Consider the following 25,891-nt stretch of genomic DNA (forward strand, 5'->3'; position numbering starts at 1 on the left):
TTCTTTCTTTCTTTCTTTCTTTCTTTCTTTCTTTCTTTCTTTCTTTCTAACTAATCTTTCTTCTTTCTTTCTTTCTTTCTTTCTTTCTAACTTTTCTTTCTTTATACCTAATCTTTCTTTCGTTCTTTCTTTCTTTATACCTAATCTTACTTTCTTTCTTTCTTTCTAACTAATCTTTTCTTTTTTCTTTCTTTCTACCTAATCTTTCTTTCGTTCTTTCTTTCTTTATACCTAATCTTTCTTTCTTTCTTTCTAACTAATCTTTCTTTCTTTTTTCTTTCTTTCTAACTAATCTTTCTTTTTTCTTTCTTTCTCTTTCTTTCTTTCTTTCTTTCTTTCTAACTTTTCTTTCTTTCTAACTATTCTTTCTTTCTAACTATTCTTTCTTTCTAACTAATTTATCAATCAAAATTTAAACTACTTTAAACTTCAAACTACTTCAAACTTCAAACTACTTCAAACTTCAAACTACTTCTAACTACTTTAAACTTCTAACTACTTTTAACTTCTTCAAACTCTCTGGTCCGGCTTTCTCAAGCCAACTTAAAGTTTGTCTCAACAAACTTTTTTTTCTAGTTTATAATTCAGTTCCTTCTGTACATCTTTCATAGCTGCAAGGTCTCCTCTCCTAAAAGCCGTTTTTTTCTGTACTATGCACTCCTTAATTTCCTTAGAGATATAAGATTTATTGTTTGGATATATAGTTATTATTTTTTGGTCTAACACATTATCTTTACAGAAAAGTATATAATCTGTCATAGTCTCTACGGCCTCCTCTAGATCCAAACTTTGAAAGACGTTCCAGTCAGTGCAAGAGAAGCATCCTTTTAACGTTTCAATTCCATCATCATTCCACACATATACAGTTTTAGTTTGTGGTTTACTGCTCCTAAGCATGGACTTATATGTCGGAATTAAATGGACAGCATTATGATCAGAGGAGCCTAATGGCAATTTAACCTTAGCTGTATAGGCATTCTTAACATTCCCATAACATTTGTCCAAGATGTTTTTGCCTCTCGTATTACAGTCCACATATTGATCAAATCCAGGCAACACAGCGTCAAGTTTACAATGATTAAAATCCCCTAAAATGAAACAAGGTGCTTCAGGGGTACGACTTAATTGTCTATGAACACAGTCTGCTGTAAGTTTAGCTGCATTTGCAGCATTCCCACTAGGTGGAATATAAACAGTACATATTAAAATGTTCCCGAATTCGCATGGAAGATAAAAAGGCCTAAGGCTTACACATACCAGTTCTATGTCGGAGTCACAGAGCCGCTCTCTCACGGAGAATTGCGAGCACCACTTTTGGTTAACGTAAACACAAATACCGCCCCCTTTGCTCTTGCCTGAGTTGTCGTTCCTATCAGAGCGTACCAGAGAGAAACCTTCCAGGGCAACGGACGAGTCCGGCACGTCCTCTCGTGCAGCTCAAAAATGCAGCTCATATCTGTTGCTTTCGGTGACGTGCCCTCCATTAAATCTGCATATAGCGCGGGAACTGAAGATCGGATTTAAATCCGTTTTGCAAAAACACATTTATGTGACCAGGTGTAGATGGAGTCGTTTTGATAAATAGAGCAAACGCTTTACAAATATTAATTCTCTTACATCATATGAACAGACGTAAAAATAATTTGATGAATTTGATCATGTTGTTTTAATAGCTTTGCTTGTAATGAATGAAATAGTAGTTATTTCCCTGCATTTTATTCCATTTTGATTATACTTTATGAATTCACAGTAGCCGCGTTTCCATTACCCTTCAAATTGCTAATTGAAAATACGCCCAATGGAAACGCGTCAATTTCACAAAAACTCCCATTTATCAAATAAAGTTTTTACGCTCACATGAGGAGGTTTTTCAGGCCATTCAAAAAAGAAATATTTCGCAAAAAATTTTGCGCATTTACAGTCACCTGACGTAGACGACGCAGTGTGTTTGGACAGAATACGAGACAGAGCTCTTTATTAAACTCATATAAGGCAAAAGAATTACAGGAATAATGGATTCTAAACCTCAAATAAATGCCACAATCAAGACCTTGAAGCAGAACTGAGGGAGAAACACCCAGAAACTCCTCATATGTGCCGCTCACAAGTATAATAAGGGTCGTTCCTCACCATTAATGCTTGGAAACACACACACATCTCCTTCCATTAATAATAATGGCCAGTGCAGTGGCTGGGATATACATAATCCTACCAACGTCCGTTAACATGATTTTTGGAATGATTTTACTGATCGCGAGAGGAAACAATGAAGTTTTAGTCGCATAACATCAGTTAATGGAAACGCTGCATTTCGCAACAGCTTTTTGTCGACATTTAGAAGAAGAAAAAAAGAACGCAAAAGTTTTTCGCAAATCTGTAATGGAAACGCCCCTAGTGACAGTTTCATGTGAGAGTAACGTATGATCTTACCACAGTTTCTCCAGTTTACAGTGAGGATTCGCCAGTACAGCAGAGAACAGCTTCACTCCTGAGTCTCCTAGATTATTCCCAGACAGAATCAGATCTCTCAGGTGTGAGGGGTTTGATCTCAGAGCTGAAGCCAGAGCAGCACAACCTTCATCTGTCACACCACACCTCTGCAACCTGTAGAGAACAATGACACACATTAAGCCTATATCCAGAGATAAACATGACACTTAAAAAATAACATAATGCTGTCAATATGAAATATATACAAATACTCATTAGTTCACATTGTGAAAATTCATCAGTTAGGATTAGGGGATTGATTATAGAGTTTGTAGAGTATAAAAATCATTATTTCTATGGAAAGTCCCCATAAAACATGTAAACCCAACGTGTGTGTGTGTGTGTGTGTGTGTGTGTGTGTGTGTGTGTGTGTGTGTGTGTGTGTGTGTTAGCAGGGGAGGATTGGGACGATTCTAAGGGTACAGCAGAACTCCATAATTTCCTGGATGATTTTGGTATTTACTTTGTAAAATAATCTTATAGGAAGAACGCTATAAAGAACGGGTATTCATTATAGTGTGTGTGTGTGTGTGTGTGTGTGTTTGCAGGTTATTCAGAAACGACGCAGGGCAGAAACGGAAAATCACCAAGTGACAATAAAACTAGTCCAGTGATGAATATATTTAGGCTTTCTGAAGACTTGGAGCCGATTTCTGTGAGGAATCGATCAACATTTACGATGTCGTTCTAGTCATAGATGTACATTTGTAATGATGTCCGATTCGTGAATGAATCATTTGAGTCGGTTCATTGCCGTGAATAGGAGAAACCCGTTAATAAACCAGTCTAGATGATTCATTCATGAACAGAACTGATTTAGTTTACCGAGTTCAAATCACTGATTCAATGATCCTGTCAATGTTTTAGTGAACACTGTCTCAGGAAAGACTGAATGGTCTGGTCATGCTGTCTATTAAACACGATTGAGCACGACGGCTTGATTTCAAAGATCTGATCAGAGAATGGTGTTGTACTGTATGCAGTGTGTCATTATTTGTATAGTTATAAATGTATAATTTTAGTTAATTTAATCAACTTTCAAATTTAGTCCTTTCTTCTTCTTTAGTGCTGCCTAACGGCGTGTGCGACTTCACGGTGATATTGGTCCCGGTCTAGCACGGCGTGTAGAGTTTGTGCTGTTGTTAATTGTAGCCATGTTTTGATGTTACTGAGCCATGTCATTTTTGGCCGTCCTGGTAGTTTTTTTCCTTCGATTTTTCCTTGCAGGATTTGCTTTAGTAGCTGGTATTTGTGGTCGTTTCGGGCAATGTGGCCTAAGTAGTGACACTTCCTGCTGATGATGGTCTTCAGCAGTTGCCTGTCAGTGCCCATGTCTTGCAGAACTTGTGTGTTGGTGGTTTTGGCTGTCCATGGGATTTTCAGCATTCTTCGATACAGCCACATTTCGAAAGCTTCGAGCCTTTTTGTTGCTGTTGTTGTCAGTGTCCACGTCTCTACTCCGTACAGCAAAATTGACCAGATGTAGCATTTCAGTGTGCGCAGTTTCAGTGATGTACTCAAGTTGCGGCCTGCGAGGAGTGTTTTCCATTTAATAAATGCTTGCCTTGCTTGGTCAATTCTGCTCTTGATTTCGACTTCATGGTTCAACTGATCGTCAATGATTACACCAAGATATTTAAATCGGTGTACTTGTTCCAATTTTTCGCTGCCCAGCTTGATTGTTGTTTCGCTTGTAGTTCGGCTGACCTTCATAACCTTTGTTTTCTTTTTGTTAATTCGTAAGCCCTATATTTGACTCTCTGCGGCAACTTCATCCAAGATTTGTTGTAGGTCTTGTTCCGAATCGGCCAGCAGTGCAGTGTCGTCGGCATATCTGATGTTGTTGATGTACTGTCCATTGACTTTAATACCAATGTTTTTGTCTGCTAGTGTTCGATCAAAAATCTGCTCCGAGTAGATGTTGAAAAGGATCGGTGACAGTGGGCAGCCTTGTCGTACACCTTTTTGTATTGGTGTTGGGTCTGTCAGTTCGTTGTCATATCGGAGTTGGGCTGTTTGCTTCCAATAAAGAGCAATGATGAAGTTGGTGTCGTTTTTATCTAGTCCCAGTTGTTTTAATAGAGCTGCTAGTCGGTCATGGTCTACTGAGTCAAAGGCTTTCTCGTAATCTATGAAGCAGATGTACACTTCTTTCTGATGTTCGTAGCATCGCTGTAGTAGTATCTGTAGACAGAAGATTGCTTCTCTCGTGCCTAGGCCTTTGCAGAAGCCAAACTGTGTGTTCTTCAATGCATTTTCGCATGTGGAGCGTATGCGCTGTTGGATCACCTTCAGGAAGACTTTCAGCACGTGGCTCATCAAGCTTATCAGTCTGTAGTCTTCGCATTTCCGGCTTGTTGCTTTCTTTGGTATGGCCACAAAGATGGATTGTAGCCAGTCAGATGGAATTTTGTTGCCGTTGTATATTTGATTGTACCAGTCAGTCAGTTGTCGTATGTTGTTGCTGTCTAATAGTTTGAGCAATTCGACATGGATTGTGTCGGGCCCGCACACTTTGCCTGGCTTAGCTGTTTTGATTGCATGTTTTACCTCTGATGTTAAAATGTGTAGAGTGTCTTTCGACGTCTGTTGGTCTTTTTCTGCAGGTGTTTGAACGAGCGCCAGTACTCCTGAACATCTGCTGTTTCTGTTGTTATTGAGCAGATGCTATCGTTGAGATGTTTCTGTACTTGTCTTTTATTGGTGCTGTTCTTCAGTTTCTCCAGGTCTGCTCGTCTCGTCTTTGTACATTGTATTGATCGCAATTTGAGTCTTATTGTAGCTGTTACTTAGTTCTTCACGCTGCCGTCTCCACCGTCTCACCATCGATTCATTGATGCCAAGCCTACGTGCAGCAGCTCTATTTCCTTCTTCTTCAGCCAGATCAATGGCCTTAAACTTAAAAGCTGCATCATATGCATGTCTTCCTTAGTTTTCCATGATGTGTGTGTGTGCATGATGCGCAAAAATGACTGTTTAAAACTCTATCAAACTTGCATCTTCCTCTGCGCATTATCTCTTCCACCTGTCTAACTGTGTTTGAATGGAGATCACAGTATTTAGTCCTTTATTTTCTCTTATTGAATAATAATCGCTATGTTTGTAGATAATGATTGTTGTTATATGTGACAATCTTTACGAGATGACATGAACGCAGCATATGAGTGTTGATATATGTAATATCCATGTCAAGTGGACGTGTGGAAGAGCCGTGAGACTGAAAGCACTGAAAGCCCTCGCGCTGCTCATATGCTGAGAGAGAGATAAGACAGTAGAGCTGCACGATTCATCTTTAAAATACTGTGATCTCCATTCAAACACAGTTAGACAGGTGGAAGAGATAATGCGCAGAGGAAGATGCAAGTTTGATAGAGTTTTAAACAGTCATTTTTGCGCATCATGCACACACACACACATCATGGAAAACTAAGGAAGACATGCATATGATGCAGCTTTTAAGTTAAAGGCCATCGATCTGGCTGAAGAAGAAGGAAATAGAGCTGCTGCACGTAAGCTTGGCATCAATGAATCGATGGTGAGACGGTGGAGACAGCAGCGTGAAGAACTGAGTCCATGCAGAAAGACGACAAAAGCCTTCAGGGGTCATAAAAGCAGATGGCCCGAACTTGAAAACGTTCTTGAAGACTGGGTGAACACACACAGAGCAGACGGCCGCGGTGTTTCCACCGTACAGATCCGACTGAAAGCCAAAACGATTGCCACCGAAAAGTAGATTGAAGATTTTAGAGGTGGGCCATCGTGGTGTCTCAGATTTATGAGACGAAAAGGCCTGTCCATCAGGGACGACTCTGTGTCAGCAACTCCCTCCCGACTATGAGGAAAAAGTTAGAAACTTTCGCGAATTCACTCAAAGAAAGATAGCCGAGAATTCCATCGGCCCAGACGACATCATAAATATGGATGAAGTACCTTTGACGTTTGACCTGCCTCTCACTAGGACCGTTAACAAGAAAGGTGAATCGTCGGTCACGCTGAACTGGTCATGAGAGAAGGCATTTCACTTGTGTTCTGAGCTGTACGGCGTCCGGACAAAAGCTTCCACCAATGGTGATTTTTAAGAGGATGACTATGCCAAAAGAAAACCTCCCGAAAGAAATCGTTGTGAAAGTAAACAAGAAAGGGTGGATGATGGAAAGCCTAATGAAGGAATGGCTGACGGAGTGCTATGGCAAGAGACCGGGAGGATGTTTTCACAGAAAAAAAGCATTGCTCGTTTTGGACAGCATGAGGGCCCATATAACAGATATATTGCAGACTATTCAGATTGAGCGGTGGAACATTTTATATGTTTGACTGTATTTTATTCAGAGGCGGCGGCGCGACCACTGGATTTATTCCTGCCAAGAGAGTAAACTCTTACTCCGTAATTTATGCTCATACAGATAAAAGCAAGACATAATTCATCAATTTACAAAAGATATTCAGATTTTGTAAAATAACGGAAACAAACGTAATGTCTCTGTTTCCTTTATAGATGTTTGGAGCGCGCCACAATGAGCTGAAACTCAGCACGTTTTCTTTCGTGTTTTAATCTGTAATATTTAAGTGAAATATATTTCAGCCTTTTTTAGAAGAATCTGTCTAATATTTATTTTCCCAACAAAACATCAAATCAATAGAAATAAAAGGTTTTAGTTTAATTCCATTAACACAAAAATAAGACAAAATGGTCAAAGCTTTTATTTTTTGAAAGTGGTCGTACAGCTACACTTCAGGTGTGTGTGTGTGTGTGTGTGTGTGTGTGTGTGTGTTTTGTGGCCTTTACACTGCAGTTTTTAGCTTCTACACTCCAGTGTGTCCACCCTGATCCTGAACCACAACAGAAGAGCTTTAAACAGCATATTTATGTGTTTGTGTTTGTATTGTGTATTCAGAAGTGTCGGCCTAATAGTTCAGCCTGATCTCAAGGCAGTTTGTACGGTTGTGTATTGCTGACACATACATATTATTTTATCCACTCAATTATGACTTAATAACGAGATGTTATGTCATTTTAACAACATATTTTGTCATAATAATGAGATGTTATGTCGTTAAATCTATATATTTTCTAGGCCTTTTAAGGACATGTGTAGTCATGTACAAAATATGCCTTTATCCACATAAAATGTAGCCTATCATGTCTTTATCATGTCTTTATCATGCTTCTACGTTTGAAAAGCTGAAGCAAATAGTAGCAGCCCCCAATACAGGACATTACCGCTTATAACGTGAAAAACGCGTCTCGTGGCTTAATGTACTAAGACAGTCATGTTAAAAGATCAAATTCTGTGCACACCTTATTAATAAAGCATATGCAGCCTACAGAATAGCAGACGAGCCCAGATTACGAACGCACTGCGTTTAATTACACGTTAAGCGTCTTCGGGAGGGGGGGTACTGTCACGTCTAGTTGTAGATAACGTGTCCGTTCATGTTTGGACTTTCAGTTTGTGTTTTGATTGGTTCCTGTTTTCCTTTTCTTTTCCCGCCACTCCTTTGTTTCTATGGTTACTATCATTGAGTTCATTTGTCCCAGCGGTGTCTGATTAATGATCTCGTTTCTGTCTGCTATATAAGATGCTCCCTTTCCTTCAGTCTTTGTCCGATCTCCGTTGTGTTTATGTGTGTTTTCCCTGTCAGCTTGTTCCAGAGTACTATTATTACAGCTTGAGTTAATCAAAAAGATTGTGATAATTTGTGATTTAATCATGTAAAAAACATCTTTGGTTCAAAGAATATTTTTAGTTTCAACTGACCATAGAAATTTGATTTGTTCAAACTCACTTGAGAAAAAGTAAATCGATTACTTGTAATAAGTTGAAGTCATTTTTTTCCAACTTTCTTTATTAAAAAATAGTAACACTTTATAATGGGCTAAGGTTTCATTTTGTTAGCATTAGTTAACATGAACCAACAATTAATGAACAATATTCTACAGCATTTATTAATCTTAGTTAATGTTAAGCTCAACATTTTATAAGACATTTTTAAGATCCAAAGTTGTATCTGTTAACATGCACTGTGAACTAACATGAACACTAATATTTTATTAACTAACATTAATAAAGGCTATTGCTCTCTGTTAGTTCATGTGAGTTAATGCATTAACAAATGAGACCTTATTGTAAAGTGTTACCAAAAATGTAATACAATTAAAATAAAATACCTAAATAATGCAAACAACTCATTGGATAACATTGCGCTGCATATAAAGAAACAAAATGCATGTGCCATGGAGAAATAAACTGGACTCGCCTCCGCACGGACAAGGACATTATTTTAATCAAACGATACTGTTGATGAAAATAATACGAGAACAAAAAAATGCTAGTTATTAATAACGCATTAATGTTTTTGCTAAAAAAATGAGACATTTGTACTAGTACAGTAATAGCAGAGCCCGTCTACGGAGAGCCTACCCACTCCCTATTAAGCTCTATTGTACCGAATTTTGGTTGTAGTACCACCAGAGTTCCACTGGGGGCGATCGCCATGAGTGCAAAATGAATGGGAGTCAATGGGGCTAGACAGCTAAATTTGTCTCTTTCACCCGATTGCCGTTGAGAAATCTCAGATCTGATTGTAGATTTTGCAAGTTCAACATGGGTTTTAGGTCGAAAGTTGAACGAACGAGTACTTATGTCCTTTTGATTTCTTACAGGTTGAGTTGTTGTTGCCCATAACACGCTAGCATTCTGCTAATGAACGCTGATTGGTCAGTGAAGGACTGATTACGACCAGAGATACCGCTTGATGGCATCGTGTCATCCGCAGCGGGACCAGAAACAAACAAAATAAAAACTCTTCTAGCACGTGTGTTTACCTGTGTCAGCTGTGTTGTCGATGCCTCGAGTGAAAAGAAAGTGCAGAGCGCGAACGCGAGCCTGCATCTACAGTCCCGCACTCAGAGTCCCGCATTCTCAGACCCCTCGTTTTTCGAGACAGCGCCTCCTATCAAATTGGATCGGATAAACATGAAGAACTTAAGCCGAAACGTGAGTATCGTAAATATTATTTAGCGAATCATACTCATTCGATTCCTTTTTTAATCAAACTACTTTATAGCTCATCGATACACCAACATATAGTCCATTTAATATTTGTAAAGATGGTTTGTAACAAAATTTGAGCCGTTAATGTATGTTTTTTCGCCTTTTTTCCCCGAAAATATTTTGATAGCTAACGTTAGCCTTTAACCTTGGACTTTTTGTAGACAAGCCACCGTTTGACCTTTTTTTAATTACCGGACCTTTTCTCCTAAAACTATAAATTGAATTAATTAATGCCGGAGTAATTATTTTACTTTATATAATTTATGTATTATAAAAATGTTTATATGTTTGTCAATTGGATTGTTCCTATTATTGCCATATAGCCTATGCAATGTTTTATATATTAATTAATTAATTAATTTATTTATTTATTTATATGGACAGGCCATAATTCATGGCCTATGTGAGATTATTAGGCATTATCCAAAGGGACTTATAAATGAGGAGTTTTTTTAATGCAATTGAAGACGAAAAGTAAAGTCACTAACACAATTCTTCCTTTTTTCTTTGCTTTGTCTTGTTTAGGTGATCGTTAAATAAAGTACAGCATTGTTTATTATTGGTGATTTGTCTATTCTTATTTGAGTTTTGCTTCGCATTCAAAAGATCAAAAACAGGTTTTGTAATGTTAGCATGGTATAATGTTAATTAGACCATTTTAGGTTGAACTGAAAGAAAAATTGGAATTTGAATTAAAAAAAAACATTGTAGCAATATGATATAATATCACATAATATTTTTCAGAAGATAGTTCAATCTGTAATTGTATCCCTTCCATCAGTAATTTTCTTTCAATTACACTCACGCTCAAAAAATAACTACTGGGTAATTTGTTAGTCAGAGAACATGAGTTTTTTTTTTGGCACTTGCATTAAGCAGGGAACACAAATATTTATTTGGATAACTTATAAAACGCAATTAACTCAATAAAACAAGACCGTAATATTGCATCCTATTGTTTTCAATGGCATTTGGATAAGGGTGTTATACGATCTTTCGAACAGCAGGAGGCGCTGTCTCGAAAAACGAGGGGTCTGAGAATGCGGGACTCTGGGTGCGGGACTGTAGATGCAGGCTCCGAGTCTGCAGCTTCATAATGTTGACTCGTCCTGTGAGCGCCCTCATATGGAATCAGAGAGGAACTGCAACCAGTTCAGAAGCCGGAAGTGTACTGAGAGTGAAACTTCTCGCCATATTAGACATTCTCTGGTAATAGTAAAGCTCTTTAATATCAGGCTTACTGTGTCAGATGACATCGCTGCTGTTTGAGCCGCGCGCGCTGAAGCGGAAGAGAACGAGCGATAAACTGAACCACTTTGCTAGAAGGTTAATCAACTCAACGGTTGCTGAAGAATGACACTAAACCAAAGAATTGACCACTTTTTATTACAATAGTGTATACAATTATAATAATATGACAGTCCCAATCATAGCTTGTAATGTTTTGCATTGCTGTTTGATCTGAAGAGAACGAGCACCGGGAAACTGAAGAACTTTTCTAGCAGGTTTAAATCAACGAAACGCATCATATGTGAGATTAATCAGATATTTATATTTCATAAACTTAATATTACGACTTATCATATATCTGCACAAAGTGACGTGAATGCACAAGTGAGCTTGACTGTGCTGGTCAGAACGTGTAATCGCTGTTCTGGACGCGCTATTTCTACAACAACGCGCTGAAACACGGCAACTAAACCCAGAGAATACACAACATTTTATTACAATAGTGTTCTCATTATAATGGCATGTATATGACAGTCCCAGTTATAGTTATAAATGCACATTGCTGTTTGAGCTGCGCACGCTAAAGATAAAGATGATCCCACACACACACACACACACACACACACGTTTTCTCACTCACTCACTCACTCACTGTCCTACACACAATTACGTTATGACACGTTACACTATACAGAAGGTGTGTATACTCTAGTTGCTCCCGAGTTCTTGAAGGGATTCAGGACAAATCCATGCACATCTACAGATTTGAGGGCATACATCACTTGCCATTTTTCTTTTGCTGGATGTCTATTGTCTGTTTGCATATCAATAAAGATTTTTTTAAAGGTGCCTTGTGTCAAAAAAAATAAATTCATACTCCATATTCCATACCAGATGGGGGCAGTATACCTCCAGAAATATGGAGCTTAAAATATGACAATATGATTTGAATTTGAATTGTGTAAATTTGAATTATTTACAAGTGTAATCTAACAAAATTTAATTTTAGGTGGTAGTTTAAATAGTTCTGAATTAGATTTTTTTAAACGAATATTGAACATTTGAAATTTAACAAATTGAAATGTTTTTATGGCTGAATTTTATAGACATGTATTTTCAAACAGCTAGTTTTTTTGTTCTGAATTCATATACTGCAAATATTCAGATTAAAAAAAATACAGATTCAAGTTTTCAAGATGAAGAAATTCGGAACTTCAAATTCAGTTTTTTTTTTAATTCAAGTTCAAAAAATTCAAGTTCAAAAATTCTGATCTTACAGAAAGTAGGTCACAGGTCATCCACAGGGAAGAGTAAAGGATCTCAGATAAGTCGAACAGAGCATTTTGGCTGCAGTGCAGTAGCTTTCTGCCGCAAACGCGGTGGTGCTTCAAGAGAATCCGTGTATCTTTCGTTCAGTCGTTTTTTTATTTAATATTAAGAGTAGAAAAATGAGAAAAGGAAACACACACCAGACAAGTTTTTTACAGATTTTGATTACTCAGACGTTTTACTGGACATTCTCGTTGGAGGCGCAGTGGTGTTGTTAAAACGCGCGGTCAGACGCAAACGCGGGAAGCGCGCCGGCGCGCTGGTTAAACTCCGCGAGCGCGGCCTCCGCACTGCACTACCCAGTATTCATCTTGCGAATCTCCGATCTCTTCCTAACAAAATGGACGAACTTCTTCTCCTCACCGGCACTAACAAGGATTTTTTAAACTCCGCTGCTCTGTGCTTCACTGAAACCTGGCTGAGTGAAGCCATACCGGACAACGCACTACATCTGCCGGGCTTCCAGCTGTTCCGAGCGGATCGCATCGCGGAACTAACGGGGAAAACGAGAGGTGGTGGATTATGTTTCTACATTAACGAAAGTTGGTGTTCAGATGTAACAACACTGAAGAAGATGTGCTCTCCTAATTTAGAGGTGCATTTCATAAACTGTAAACCTTTCTACTCGCCGCGGGAGTTTTCCTCATTCATTCTCGCGAATGTTTACATTCCTCCAGACGCGTGTGTGAGCGCGGCGCTACAACAGCTGGCTGAACATATAGCTGAAATGGAACAAAGGTACCCAGACTCTCTTTTAATCATTCTTGGGGATTTTAACAAAGCAAATCTCTCCCGTGAACTGCCAAAATACAGACAGCATGTTACATGTCCTACCAGAGACAGTAATATATTGGACCACTGTTACACCACGATAAAGAATGCGTATCACTCCGTCCCACGGGCAGCTTTGGGGCTCTCTGATCACTGTTTGGTTCATCTTATACCGACCTACAGGCAGAAACTGAAATCAGCTAAACCTGTATTAAGGACTGTAAAAAGATGGACCAACGAAGCAGAGCAGGATCTACAGGCCTGCTTCGATTGCACTGATTGGACTGTTTTTGAAGCTGCAGCCACCGATCTGGATGAGCTCACAGATACTGTAACATCATATATCAGTTTCTGTGAGGATACATGCATTCCTACCAGGACATTCTTATCATTCACTAATGATAAACCATGGTTTACTGGGAAACTCAAACAGCTTCGTCATGCCAAAGAGGATGCTTACAGAAGTGGGGATACAATCTTGTATAACCAGGCCAGAAACAAACTGACAAAGGAGATCAGAGTTGCTAAAAGAAGCTACTCTGAAAAGCTGAAAAACCAGTTTTCAGCCAACGACCCGGCATCAGTCTGGAGAGGCCTGAGGAACATCACCAACTACAAATCACCATCCCCCCCATCTGTGGAGAATCAACAACTGGCTGACACTCTCAATGCATTCTATTGCAGGTTTGAGAAGCCCAGACTCACACCTCACACCCGCCCTGATGTGCACTTCACACATCCACCATCACCTCCTGCAACCCCTCTCCTCCCCCCTTCTGCCATCCAACCTGAGCTTAAGGTCTGTGTGGAGGACGTGAGCCGAGTTTTCAAAAAACAGAAGACTAGGAAAGCTTCAGGCCCAGACGGCATCTCATCTGCTTGTCTAAAAGCCTGTGCTGACCAACTGGCCCCAGTCTTCACGCAGATCTTCAACAGATCATTGGAGCAGTGTGAAGTTCCCTGCTGCTTCAAACGCTCCACTATCATTCCGGTTCCCAAAAAAACTAAAATCACTGGAGTTAATGACTACAGACCTGTCGCTCTCACGTCTGTGGTCATGAAGTCGTTTGAAAGACTGGTGTTGGCCTATCTGAAGGACATCACCGGACCCCTGATGGATCCCCTTCAGTTTGCTTACAGAGCAAACAGGTCTGTGGATGATGCAGTCAACATGGGACTGCACTATATCCTGCAACATCTTGACAGACCTGGGACTTATGCACGGATCTTATTTGTGGACTTCAGTTCGGCCTTCAATACCATCATCCCTGATCTTCTCACAGCCAAACTGACTCAGCTCTCCATGCCATCCACAATCTGTCAGTGGATCTCCAGCTTCCTGACGGACCGGCAGCAGCTAGTGAGACTGGGGAAACTCACATCCAGGACCCTCACCATCAGCACTGGCGCCCCCCAAGGGTGCGTTCTCTCCCCACTGCTCTTCTCCCTGTACACTAATGACTGCACTTCTAAAGACCCCTCTGTCAAGCTCCTGAAATTTGCAGACGACACCACTGTCATCGGTCTCATCCAAAATGGTGACGAGTCTGCTTACAGACTGGGGGTTGAACAGCTGGCTGTCTGGTGCAGCTATAACAACCTTGAGCTGAACACACTCAAAACAGTGGAGATGATCGTGGACTTCAGGAGAAAACCCCCAGCACTCCCTCCTCTCACCATCATGAACAGCACTGTGGAAGCAGTGGAGTCATTCAGGTTCCTGGGCTCTACCATCTCCCAGGACCTGAAGTGGGCAAATCACATTGACTCCATTGTGAAAAAGGCCCAGCAGAGACTGTACTTCCTTCGCCAGCTGAAGAAGTTCAATCTGCCACAGGAGCTGCTGATCCAGTTCTACTCAGCCGTCATTGAGTCTGTCTTAAGCACTTCCATCACTGTCTGGTTTGGTTCAGCTACCAAATCGGACATCAGGAGACTACAACGGACAGTCCGGACTGCAGAGAGGATTATTGGTGCCCCCCTGCCAACCCTCCAGGACCTGTACTCTTCCAGAGTGAGGAAGAGAGCAGGTAAAATCATCACAGACTCCACTCACCCTGGACACCCCCTGTTTGAACTGTTACCGTCAGGACGGCGACACAGATCACTGGCCACAAGAACTTCCAGGCACAGGAACAGTTTCTTTCCACAGGCCATTTCCCTTCTGAACACTTAACATGCCCCCCAAAGCATATGCCTGTAAGTGCAATACTCCCACTGTCTAGTGCAATAAACTCAGGTGATATTTATATCTATATTATTCATACTACTCAAAATACTGTAAATATGTTTATAATCTGTAACATGCGCTAGACTCCCACTGTCTAGTGTAATATTCTCTAATTCAGGTGATATTTATATTATTCATACTACTCAAAATACTGTAAATATGTTCATAATCTGTAAATGTTTATTCAGACTAAACCCAACTGTGACCCTACTTTTTGACTTTTATACTATTTTTATTTATTTTTTATATATTTTCATTCTTAGAATTTGTATTACTATGTTCTTGTTGTATTTATATTTGTATATGTGCACTGGAAGCTTCAGTACCAAGAAAAATTCCTTGTGGGTGCAAGCACACTTGGCAATAAAGCTCTTTCTGATTCAGAAAACAGCTTGAGTATTAGATTTCTAATATTCTAGTAGCCTAATAATAGTCCGCTGCAGCAGTTGCACAGAGCTTACAAAACGCGTGTATTGCAACTATAGGCTACATTTAATTTTCTCATCAAACAACTAGACCAGGGGTCACCAAACTTTTTTCTCTGGGGGCCACATTATCATTCCTGACTGTGATGGGAAAACAAAAATGCAGAAGGCTTGTGCATGTCTCAGGCTGGACCACCAAAAGAAAAATAAATGTATTAAACCTTGTATTTAAAAAAAAAAAAAGTTTTATTAATAAAGTAAAGGCATAGAACCAGTTTATTTGTAGTGCACTGACAATAGTTTTATATAATTAGTTCATTAATAAAAATACCTTGATATTTTTGGTAATTGTACCTGAGGCCACGTCCACACGAAGCCGGTGCGTTCCCGATCCGATATTTTTTTTTCCTCGTTCTAAAAAAAAATTCCGTAAACACGGCGTCGTCTCAAGAAATATCTGCGTACACACGAAACCACTGAAACCGACTGAAAACGGTGTAATATATATGCCAGACCAGTATGGGGCGCTGTAATTCTGCCACAGAGATACACTATACACGGAGAAGAAGACTTTGAGCATGCGCATAACCTTGCGCGCTGTATACGAACCAAGAAGAAGAAGACAAAGATTATCGCTTTTTGCTCACCACAGTTGCAGAGAAGCAATAGATTTTGCTGTAATAAAGCTAGTAGGCTTAGTAGCTTCTGCAGCACGAATACAATCATATAAGTCCGCCATTATTGTTGTTGCTGTTATAGTCCAGGCGTTTTAAGCCAAAATGAGGGTCAACCGTGAACAAATTGCAACAGAATCAAACTCAACTGATTTTGTATCCTCAATATGTCCTGATTAAGGAAAAAAAAGCCCCGAAGAATCCCATTAGGGGAAAGTTCCGAAAAAGACCCAAATATATCCCATTCATACGCCTATTCATTATTTTTCTCACATGAATAGGGTAAAAACATTAACCTTTAGATATCACCATAAAAATTACTGAGCTGATTACTTATATCAAGACAAACAAAAAATGTATTACAAGTTTTTTTAAATAGTTTGTTAACATGGACAAACGGTGCATAACAGATGTGCTAATTTGCATAAATACCACAACAGATCTAAACATTGGGTCTAGCCAGGTGAAAATGTCTTGTTGAATCTTGTTGACAAATAACAGTAAAATACTTAATATTAAGGTCTGAATGGAACCCATTTAGGCTACACATGAACATCAATACAAAGAGGCAGGAAGAAGCACTTTAGAAACCAGCCTTTATTGACTATTATTGCAGAGATGGGGTTTGGGGCTGGGTCCATGGGACTGTTTCTGGGGATTTACTTTTTATTTTATTTACCTTTTGTCTTCTGCATTCTCCTTACCATTGTCTCCTGTTCTTGCCTCAGACTCATCCCCCAGAAACAGTCCCACGGACCCAGCCCCAAACCCAGTCTCTTAAAAATTAATAAAGGCTGGTTTCTAAAGTACTTCTTCCTGCCTCTATGTATTAATGTTCATGTGTAGCCTAAATGGGTTCATTCAGACCTTAATATTAAATATTTTACTGTTATTTGTCAACAAGATTCAACAAGATATTTTCACCTGGCTAGACCCAATGTTTAGATCTGTTGTGGTATTTATGCAAATTAGCACATCTGTAATTAGATTATGCACCGTTTGTCCATGTTAACAAACAATTAAAAAAAACTTGTAATACATTTTTTGTTTGTCTTGATATAAGTAATCAACTCAGTAATTTTCATGGTGATATCTAAAGGTTAAATTATTTACCCTATTCATGTGAGAGAAATAATGAATAGGCGAATGAATAGGATATATTTGGGTCTTTTTCTGAACTTTCCCCTAATGGGATTCTTCTGGGCTTTTTTTTCCTTACTCAGGACATATGGAGGATACAAAATCAGTTGAGTTTGATTCTGTTGCAATTTGTTCACCCTTTTTTCCTAAAACGCCTGGACTATTACTCGTGACACAGACGACACGTGATGTGATGACATCATCGTTTCACAAAATACACGTATAGGCTAAATCAGCGTCTTCACAGCAAGGGAAATGTTTGGAATAACACGTAGGACTGTGTGCGGCACAGCTTGCCCTTTATATTGTACAACAGACCAATTAAATTAGGCAGAATAACTTTTTATATGTTTGGTTGACTGCGTTTCATTTTGATAATGAGCAGTCTGCGATATGAAGCAACGCCAGAACTGATAGCCTAATATGTTGTGTGAGAGCGCGATGCGCGAGCGCCATCACTTGGATTTGTTCCACTGCTGGGAAATAACTTAATACTCTGTTATTTATAGTCATACAGATAATATGACATCATCCGAAACAGTAAAATGTATTATTTTTAGCGCGTCTCTGTCTCTTTAGATCTTTCTGGCGCTCACCAAAAATGAACCAAAATACAGAGAATAGCCTTCTTGGCACGCCTACTTTTGAAAGTCAACATTTAGATTATTTAACGTTAAATGCATTATATATGCCCGAGTCACTTTGGAATAAATCACAGCGTGTTTCATGATAAAACGTGACTTAGCCTAGACAGTCCGGAAATAGGTTATAGCAAATTCAGAGCAACTGCTGCTGGTCTACACAGAGAAAAAGCCCTTAGGCTCTTCTGTTGTACCGAGCTATTCGTTAGTCTAGTTGTTTGATGAGAAAATTAAATGTAGCCTATAGGTGCAATACACACGTTTTGTAAGCTCCGTGCAACTGCTGCAGCGGACTATTATTAGGCTACTAGAATATTAGAAATCTAATACTCAAGCTGTTTTCTCATTTTTCTACTCTTAATATTAAATAAAAAAATCGACTGAACGAAAGATACACGGATTCTCTTGAAGCACCACCGCGTTTGCGGTAGAAAGCTACTGCACTGCAGACAAAATGCTCTGTTCGACTTATCTGAGATCCTTTACTCTTCCCTGTGGATGACCTGTGACCTACTTTCTGTAAGATCAGAATTTTTGAACTTGAATTTTTGAACTTGAATTAAAAAAAAACTGAATTTGAAGTTCTTAAAAACTTGAATCTGTATTTTTTTTTTAACTGAATATTTGCAGTATATGAATTCAGAACAAAAAAACTAGCTGTTTGAAAATACATGTCTTTAAAATTCAGCCATAAAAACATTTCAATTTGTTAAATTGTTAAACACACGCAATTGACACTTTTCACACGCTCTCACGCCACACATCAATATTCTCACGCCACACATCAATATTCTCACGCACAGAAAAATCGCGAAGCAAAGAGGACACGGAGACCGACAGACTAGACAGAGCAGGTTAGTTATGATATAAAAATATCTCAGCTCTCAGATTCTGTCACTTTTATTACGCAATTCAAACAATAAATATCGTTTTGGCGCTTGTAAATGTTGCACGACAGATCCCTAGCGCACGTGAACCGATCATCTCTACTAATAGTAAAAAAAACACGAACACCGTTGAAAGATACAGTAGGCTACAACTTACCAAAATGTATTCCTCATACATAATATCGACCAATCAGTGTTTTTTATCAGCGTGAAGAGGTCAATAACAGCTGGAGAACAATTATGTCAGATTTACCTCAGGAAAGCCATTTAATAAACATAATATAGGTCACGTAGTTGGCAAGAAGAAAAGAGCTATAGAGATTGTGCTATATATCTGTACTATTACAATACTATATTTATGTACGTTATATATACGTTTATCGAACAGCCTTCGATACATTTCTATGTTATAACTTCCCGAAAAAACTACACAAACATATAAAACAAACTTCTAACGAAATACTAACAGCATCCAAAAGAAATGTTGCAAGTTCGGAGTCGAACCTCATTTCTTTCATGTCCATTAGTTGTCTCCAGCGATGGAAAGCAGTGCCAATGTTTACTCTGGTTCTGTTCCTTTTTTTATCAGATTTTATTTGAATGTAGTAGTGGCCTGTACTTTCCACACGATTGACATCAGGTTCAAGTACGCCCACAAGCCGTGCGAGTTATTCGTGTATTGCATGTTTGGCTGGTGGTTATGTTGCCCGCATACCGCCTCCCATGGCCGAAACTGGTATTACGACACCTGTCGGGCCGTGGCTAGTAATGCTAATGCTAATTCAGGTTGATATCTCTGCAGCACTATAACTTGTCATTTTTTTAATGACATCATCGCCCTTATTTCTTCTCATTCTTTTGATGCGTGTAGCTCATTTTTGGGATATTTTTACCTCAATTCTGACACATGGCACCTTTAATACAATGCACATTGAATTTGTCATTTCTACAACTTTTATAGCACTTCAATTGTAAAAATTGTGAGCCTGACATATTACATTTATTATCATCAGCACTCCATGTTCAAAGATTTACTAGCTGTCAGTTCATCTCTTATACGCTGCTGCCATCTAGTGGCTGTTAGTTGTAACTCTAAAAGTATGGGGAACTGCTTAATTAATGTCAGTTTAGTAATTCATATTTTATCCTTCATTTGCTCTCCAGAAGCCATATTTGAGCACACACACACACACACACACACACACACACACACACACACACACACACACACACACACACACACACACACACACACACACACACACACACACACACACACACACACGTAGATTCCTTTAAATGTTAAGGGGAAGATTTAAAAAGAGAAACTGGATCTGTGAATTCTCACAGAATCACAATTGAATTCATATCTTGCTACTCAGTCAGAATCTTATTAACCTGGAGTCCCAGTCTCTGTCACAATAACCATATATGTAATGTTTTAGGCCTATTGGCAGACATCCGTTTAAAATGTAGGCAATGGCATATAAAGAAGCTTTTCTCCATATCCACTTCAGTTTCTCAGCTTGCACTTTAATTATTGATTAGGCTACTTCTCTACTGGTTTGCGCTTGGCAAAGATGTTCAGATATCTCTATGCCTAGTAGACCTACACCAAACGCTCATTAAAAAAGTTTTGCGAAAAATCTGTAATGGAAACGCCCCTAGTGACATTTTCATGTGAGAGTAACGTATGATCTTACCTCAGTGTCTCCAGTTTACAGTGAGGATTCGCCAGTACAGCAGAAAACAGCTTCACTCCTGAGTCTCCTAGATTATTATCAGACAGATTCAGATCTCTCAGGTGTGAGGGGTTTGATCTCAGAGCTGAAGCCAGAGCAGCACAACCTTCATCTGTCACACCACAACTATACAACCTGTAGAGAACAATGACACACTCTTCACTCTCTCAGATCAAAACAGAAATCTTTGCTTTTCTTGATTGTGTTTATAATTTGTGCAATATCTCTTTTTTAAAACAATGAATTCAATATATCAGTAAATTTAACTGTTATTGTAAGAGATTATGTCTCTATGTGAGGGAGAAAGATTATATGAAACTGATCAAATGGAATACATTGAATACATTACATACATTAAATATAAATGTTTATATGCATACATTACAAATGCATATATTTGAATATAAATTTCTCACACATATATCATAAAAACTGGTTAAGTAGATCACAAATCAGGTCAGATAGGTAAGAGCTTAAATGTGACTCATATTTTTTGTTAAACCATTAATTTATAATGTTTAAGTAAGACCTGTTATAATGTTTTAACAGTGATGCTTGTTCTCAGTGTTACTTACCGAGCGCATCTAGTTGCTGTAACCACAGGCATCAGCTTCTGGAGAACTTCATCTGCTGTGTTCTGTGTGGCACTAATTGAAAATAAAAATTATTTAAAGTAAAAGTTCATTATTATTAATAATAATAATAACTAGATGCGAAAGTTCATCGAGACAAACTTTAAGTTGGCTTGATAAAGTCGGACCAGAAAGTTTGAAGAAGTTTGAAGTTTAAATTAGTTTGAAGTTTAAATTAGTTTGAAGTAGTTTGAAGTTTAAAGTAGTTTGAAGTTTAAAGTATTTAAAAGTAGTTTAAAGTATTTTGAGTGGTTGGTTAGTTGTCACAGATGGTTACTATGGAGTTTTTATAGAGTTCTTAGCATGATCTTGGCATTATTTAACACAAAGAAAGAAAGAAAGATAGGTTAGAAAGATAAAAAGGTTAGAAAGAAAGATTAGTTCGAAAGAAAGAAAGAAAGAAAGAAAGAAAGAAAGAAAGAAAGAAAGAAAGAAAGAAAGAAAGAAAGAAAAAGAGTAGTTAGAAAGAAAGAAAGAAAGAAAGAAAGAAAGAAAGAAAGAAAAAGATTAGTTAGAAAGAATGAAGGAAAGATTAGTTAGTTAGAAAGAAAGAAAGATAGGTTAGAAAGATAAAAAGGTTAGAAAGAAAGATTAGTTAGAAAGAAAGAAAGAAAGAAAGAAAGAAAGAAAGAAAGAAAAAGAGTAGTTAGAAAGAAAGAAAGAGAGAAAGATTAGTTAGAAAGAATGAAGGAAAGATTAGTTAGTTAGAAAGAAAGTTAGAAAGAAAGAAAGAAAGAAAGAAAGAAAGAAAGAAAGAGAAAGAAAGAAAGAAAAAGAGTAGTTAGAAAGAAAGAAAGAAAGAAAGAAAGAAAGAAAGAAAGAAAGAAAGAAAGAAAGAAAGAAAGAAAGAAAGAAAGAAAGAAAGAAAGAAAGAAAGAAAAAGAAAGAAAGAAAGAGAAAGATTAGTTAGAAAGAATGAAGGAAAGATTAGTAAGAAAGAAAGAAAGATAGGTTAGAAAGATAAAAAGGTTAGAAAGAAAGAAATAAAGAAAGAAAGAAAGAAAGAACAAAAGAAAGAAAGATGGATTAGTTAGAAAGAAAGATAGATTAATTAGAAAGAAAGAAAGATGGATAAGTTAGAAAGAAAGAAAGAAAGAAAGAAAGAAAGAAAGAAAGAGAAAGAAAAAGAGTAGTAAGAAAGAAAGAAAGAAAGAAAGATCAGTTAGAAAAGAATGAAGGAAAGATTAGTTAGAAAGAAAGAAAGAAAGATAGGTTAGAAAGATAAAAAGGTTAGAAAGAAAGAAAGAAAGAAAGAAAGAAAGAAAGAGAGTAGTTAGAAAGAAAGAAAGAAAGAAAGAAAGAAAGAAAGAAAGAAAGAAAGAAAGAAAGAAAGAAAGATTAGTTAGAAAGAATGAAGGAAATATTAGTTAGTTAGAAAGAAAGAAAGAAAGAAAGAAAGAAAGAAAGAAAGAAAGAAAGAAAGAAAGAAAGATGGATTAGTTAGAGAGAAAGATAGATTAATTAGAGAGAAAGAAAGATGAATAAGTTAGAAAGAAAGATAGATAGATTAGAAAGAAAGAAAGAAAGAAAGAAAGATGGATTAGTTAGAAAGAAAGATAGATTAATTAGAAAGAAAGATGGATAAGTTAGAAAGAAAGATGGATTAGTTAAAAAGAGATAGATAGATAGTTTAAAGTTTAAAGTAGTTTGAAGTAGATAGATGGATGAGTTTATTTGTTTAAATGAGTCTCAATAGGCCTTTTTCACACGCAACCGGAAACTACGTCACGCCGGGTAAACGGATTTCCGCCAGAGGTGAAACTACGGTGTTTTCATACAGAGTGAACATGGAGCGGTATTTCACAACTTCTCTCTCGACACTGCCACGACTCAGATTTGAGGATGTTGACAGAATTGTTGGGCGGCATTCAACAGTTAAAGAAGCAAGACTGAGCAAGGGCTATAAATTCTTCGTTGAGGATTTTATTCACAATTATCAAGGTAAGTTGACAACTATCTGGCGCTAGCACTTGCAACATTATGAATGCTAATTGCTAACCATTTTTATGTGTTCAGTTTCTAATGTTGTTGATCGCAAGGTGGTAGTGAGAGCTAGATGTTTTCGGTCTATGAGGAAAAATGAGGAGCCCCACACACTTGAGGTTATATTTAATATGCCTGTTGGCTTATATGAGTTAGTCAGATCGTTCTGATATCAAGTTACTGCGGTTGCAGATTTTTATTTCCCTTTATTTTAGTTTCACCTGTCTTAAGGTTTTCCTTGTTGGTTTTTAGTTATGTCTCTTTCATTGCTTCTGCGGTTGCAGACTACAGCTGTATTTCTTGCTTTTGCTGCTGTTTGCAGCTTTCAATTAACAGCACTTAAAGGGATAGTTCACTTCAAAATGAAAATTCTGTTATCATATACTCACCCTAAAGTTGTCTCAAACCTGTATGAATTTCTTTCTTCTGCTGAACACAAAGGAAGATATTTTGAAGAATTTCAGTAACCAAACCGTTTACTGGTCCCATTGACTTCCATAGTATTTTTTTCTTTCCTACTATGGAAGTCAATGGGATTCAAGACATAATTGAAATGTGATGATATCAAGACAGGAGCCTTAGTGGGTGTTGACAAATATGGTAACAGATACTATGAGGACAACATAAACTTTTTCGGTATTAATTTACATTTTGAAGTGAACTATCCCTTTAATGTAGCTCACAGCATAAAATCACAATTCATTAGCTAAACTATTTGTCTTCTCAAACAGGTGTCATTGGATACAGAAGAGATTGTTTGTATTTCTGCCTATATGTGCAGCTGTGCAGCTGGTAAAGGGTTGTCCAACCATCTGACAGCACTTGTGTATCAGACGGCCCACTATGTGCAGCTGAATTTACAGTCTGTCCCACCACCACTGGCCTGCACGAGTGAGCCACAGAGATGGCATCGTCCAAGAACACAGGCATGTATTTTTTTTCTTTTCTGCAATTTGTAAGAACACTATAGTATCAACTCAAACAAACAAGTAGCCTAAGTACATGTTAACATCAAAGCATTATGGACTAATAATGCACAAGAGTGCAGATTAAGTAACAAAGGTATAAATTAACATCACCCAAGATTAATACAATCTGTTTACTGTTATTACTCATTATTATTTTATATTGACTAAATGCATAATCTAATGTCAATGTATATAACCTTATTATAAAGCGTTTCCAGAATACTTTAACACTGCATTTGTTTGTTTTATACTAAGGGAGTCCATCCAGAGGCAGTGAGTGAACTTGTTGTCCTGAAGCCAAAGTCAGCTGGGAAGACTGGAATCAAGTCTACCCTATACAGGGCTTACACAGGTAATACACAACACTGTATGTGTACACGTGTACTCAGCTACAACTTAATGTGTTCAAGACTAATAGTTTGTATTAATTTCTTTAGGTCCCCTTCCAGATCCTGATGTCTTGGCTTCTGGTACAAAACTGAGTCAGATCCATCCCCGGCCTTTGCTGGCACACATACTAGAGGGCATGTCAAAGATAGAGTTGGTCCCCTCACAGTTTGGTCCTGTACCTCGTGGTAGTCCACTTTCATACCAATGTCCCCCTATAGCTGCAGATGTTCCTGTTGTTAATTTCCCCCCACTACCTGTGCTTGGCTATCAGTTTGGCTGTAATTTTAAATATGTGCCCACACACCATCAATCACTTCATCTGGAGTCTATACAGGTTACCCATTGTTCCGCTTGTCAGATTGAAGAGGCCACAAGACTACAGTCAAAATGCACTGCTTGGGGAAAAATGCGGCAATCAAGGGTTACTGCAAGCAGGTTCAGGGAGGTTTGTCATGTAGTTGGGGATTCATCTGGTCAGTCATTAGCGGTAAGAATCATCAAAGGCACGAGGCAGACAAGTGCTATGAAACGCGGCCTTGAACTTGAGCCAGATATTTTGAGAAAATATTCTGAGACAGCCAGTGTTAGTGTCCTACCATGTGGGTTTATTATCAATCCAGAAGCACCACATCTAGGAGCCAGTCCTGATGGACGAGTGCATGATCCATCTGAAACCTTCCAATTTGGCCTAGTGGAGGTAAAAAGCACATCTGCTGATAACATTGCCCAGGTTCCATTTATTAAACTGCAAAGAGGACAAGCCAAACTCAAAGAGACCCACAAGTACTACTGGCAGGTTCAAGGCCAGCTTGCAGTGACTGGTCTACAGTGGTGTGACTTTGTGACTGACACAAAATCAGATTTCACAATACAGAGGATCTGGCGAGATGATGCCTTCATAGCATCAATGAAAGACAAGCTAGACTTGTACTATTATAGTGTTTACATGGATGTGTATCTTTCAGTGGTATAAATGGACAGTTTCTGTTCATATTATAGTACATGACCTGTGGATTTATTCTTACAATTGTATATATATTTATGTACATAATGGTGAATACATGCTTATATTTTGAATTTGATCTTGTGTAATATATCTGATTATATGTATGCATACACATTTATTAATTGTATATGTATTTATATTGTGTGAAATAACAATGAACAGCAGAACTGAGTTGACATTTTTTTTAATGAATTCTTATTAAAAAAAGTATTTTGTTGTCAACTATTTCATTGTGTCTGTCAAATTATTTTCAGGAAACAGTATAAATAATGACAATATACATTTGATCAAATGCTAC

The 25,891-nt window shown here is 38.0% G+C and overlaps 2 protein-coding genes across 2 annotated transcripts in view; one reads left to right on the forward strand and one right to left on the reverse strand.

Annotated features, from left to right (window-relative positions):
- The window catches only part of LOC311302519 (uncharacterized protein), a 1,110,603-nt gene that overhangs the window by 87,023 nt on the left and 997,689 nt on the right, over nt 1-25,891 (reverse strand). The window contains exons 20-21 of the mRNA XM_084428464.1: nt 20,576-20,749; nt 2,431-2,604 (exon numbers count right to left, since the gene is read on the reverse strand). Of these exons, the coding sequence (XP_084284590.1) occupies nt 2,431-2,604; nt 20,576-20,749 (348 nt within the window). The remainder of the gene's footprint in view (nt 1-2,430; nt 2,605-20,575; nt 20,750-25,891) is intronic.
- LOC311302563 (uncharacterized protein) lies at nt 22,936-25,818 on the forward strand. The gene is made up of 4 exons (XM_084428552.1): nt 22,936-23,187; nt 23,961-24,159; nt 24,457-24,549; nt 24,635-25,818. Exons 2-4 carry the CDS (start codon nt 24,003-24,005, stop codon nt 25,558-25,560), a joined length of 1,176 nt encoding a protein of 391 aa, XP_084284678.1. The 5' UTR covers nt 22,936-23,187; nt 23,961-24,002; the 3' UTR covers nt 25,561-25,818.

Source organism: Rutilus rutilus (genome assembly GCF_951802725.1).
Source record: "Rutilus rutilus genome assembly, chromosome: 13".
NCBI lineage: Eukaryota > Metazoa > Chordata > Actinopteri > Cypriniformes > Leuciscidae > Rutilus > Rutilus rutilus.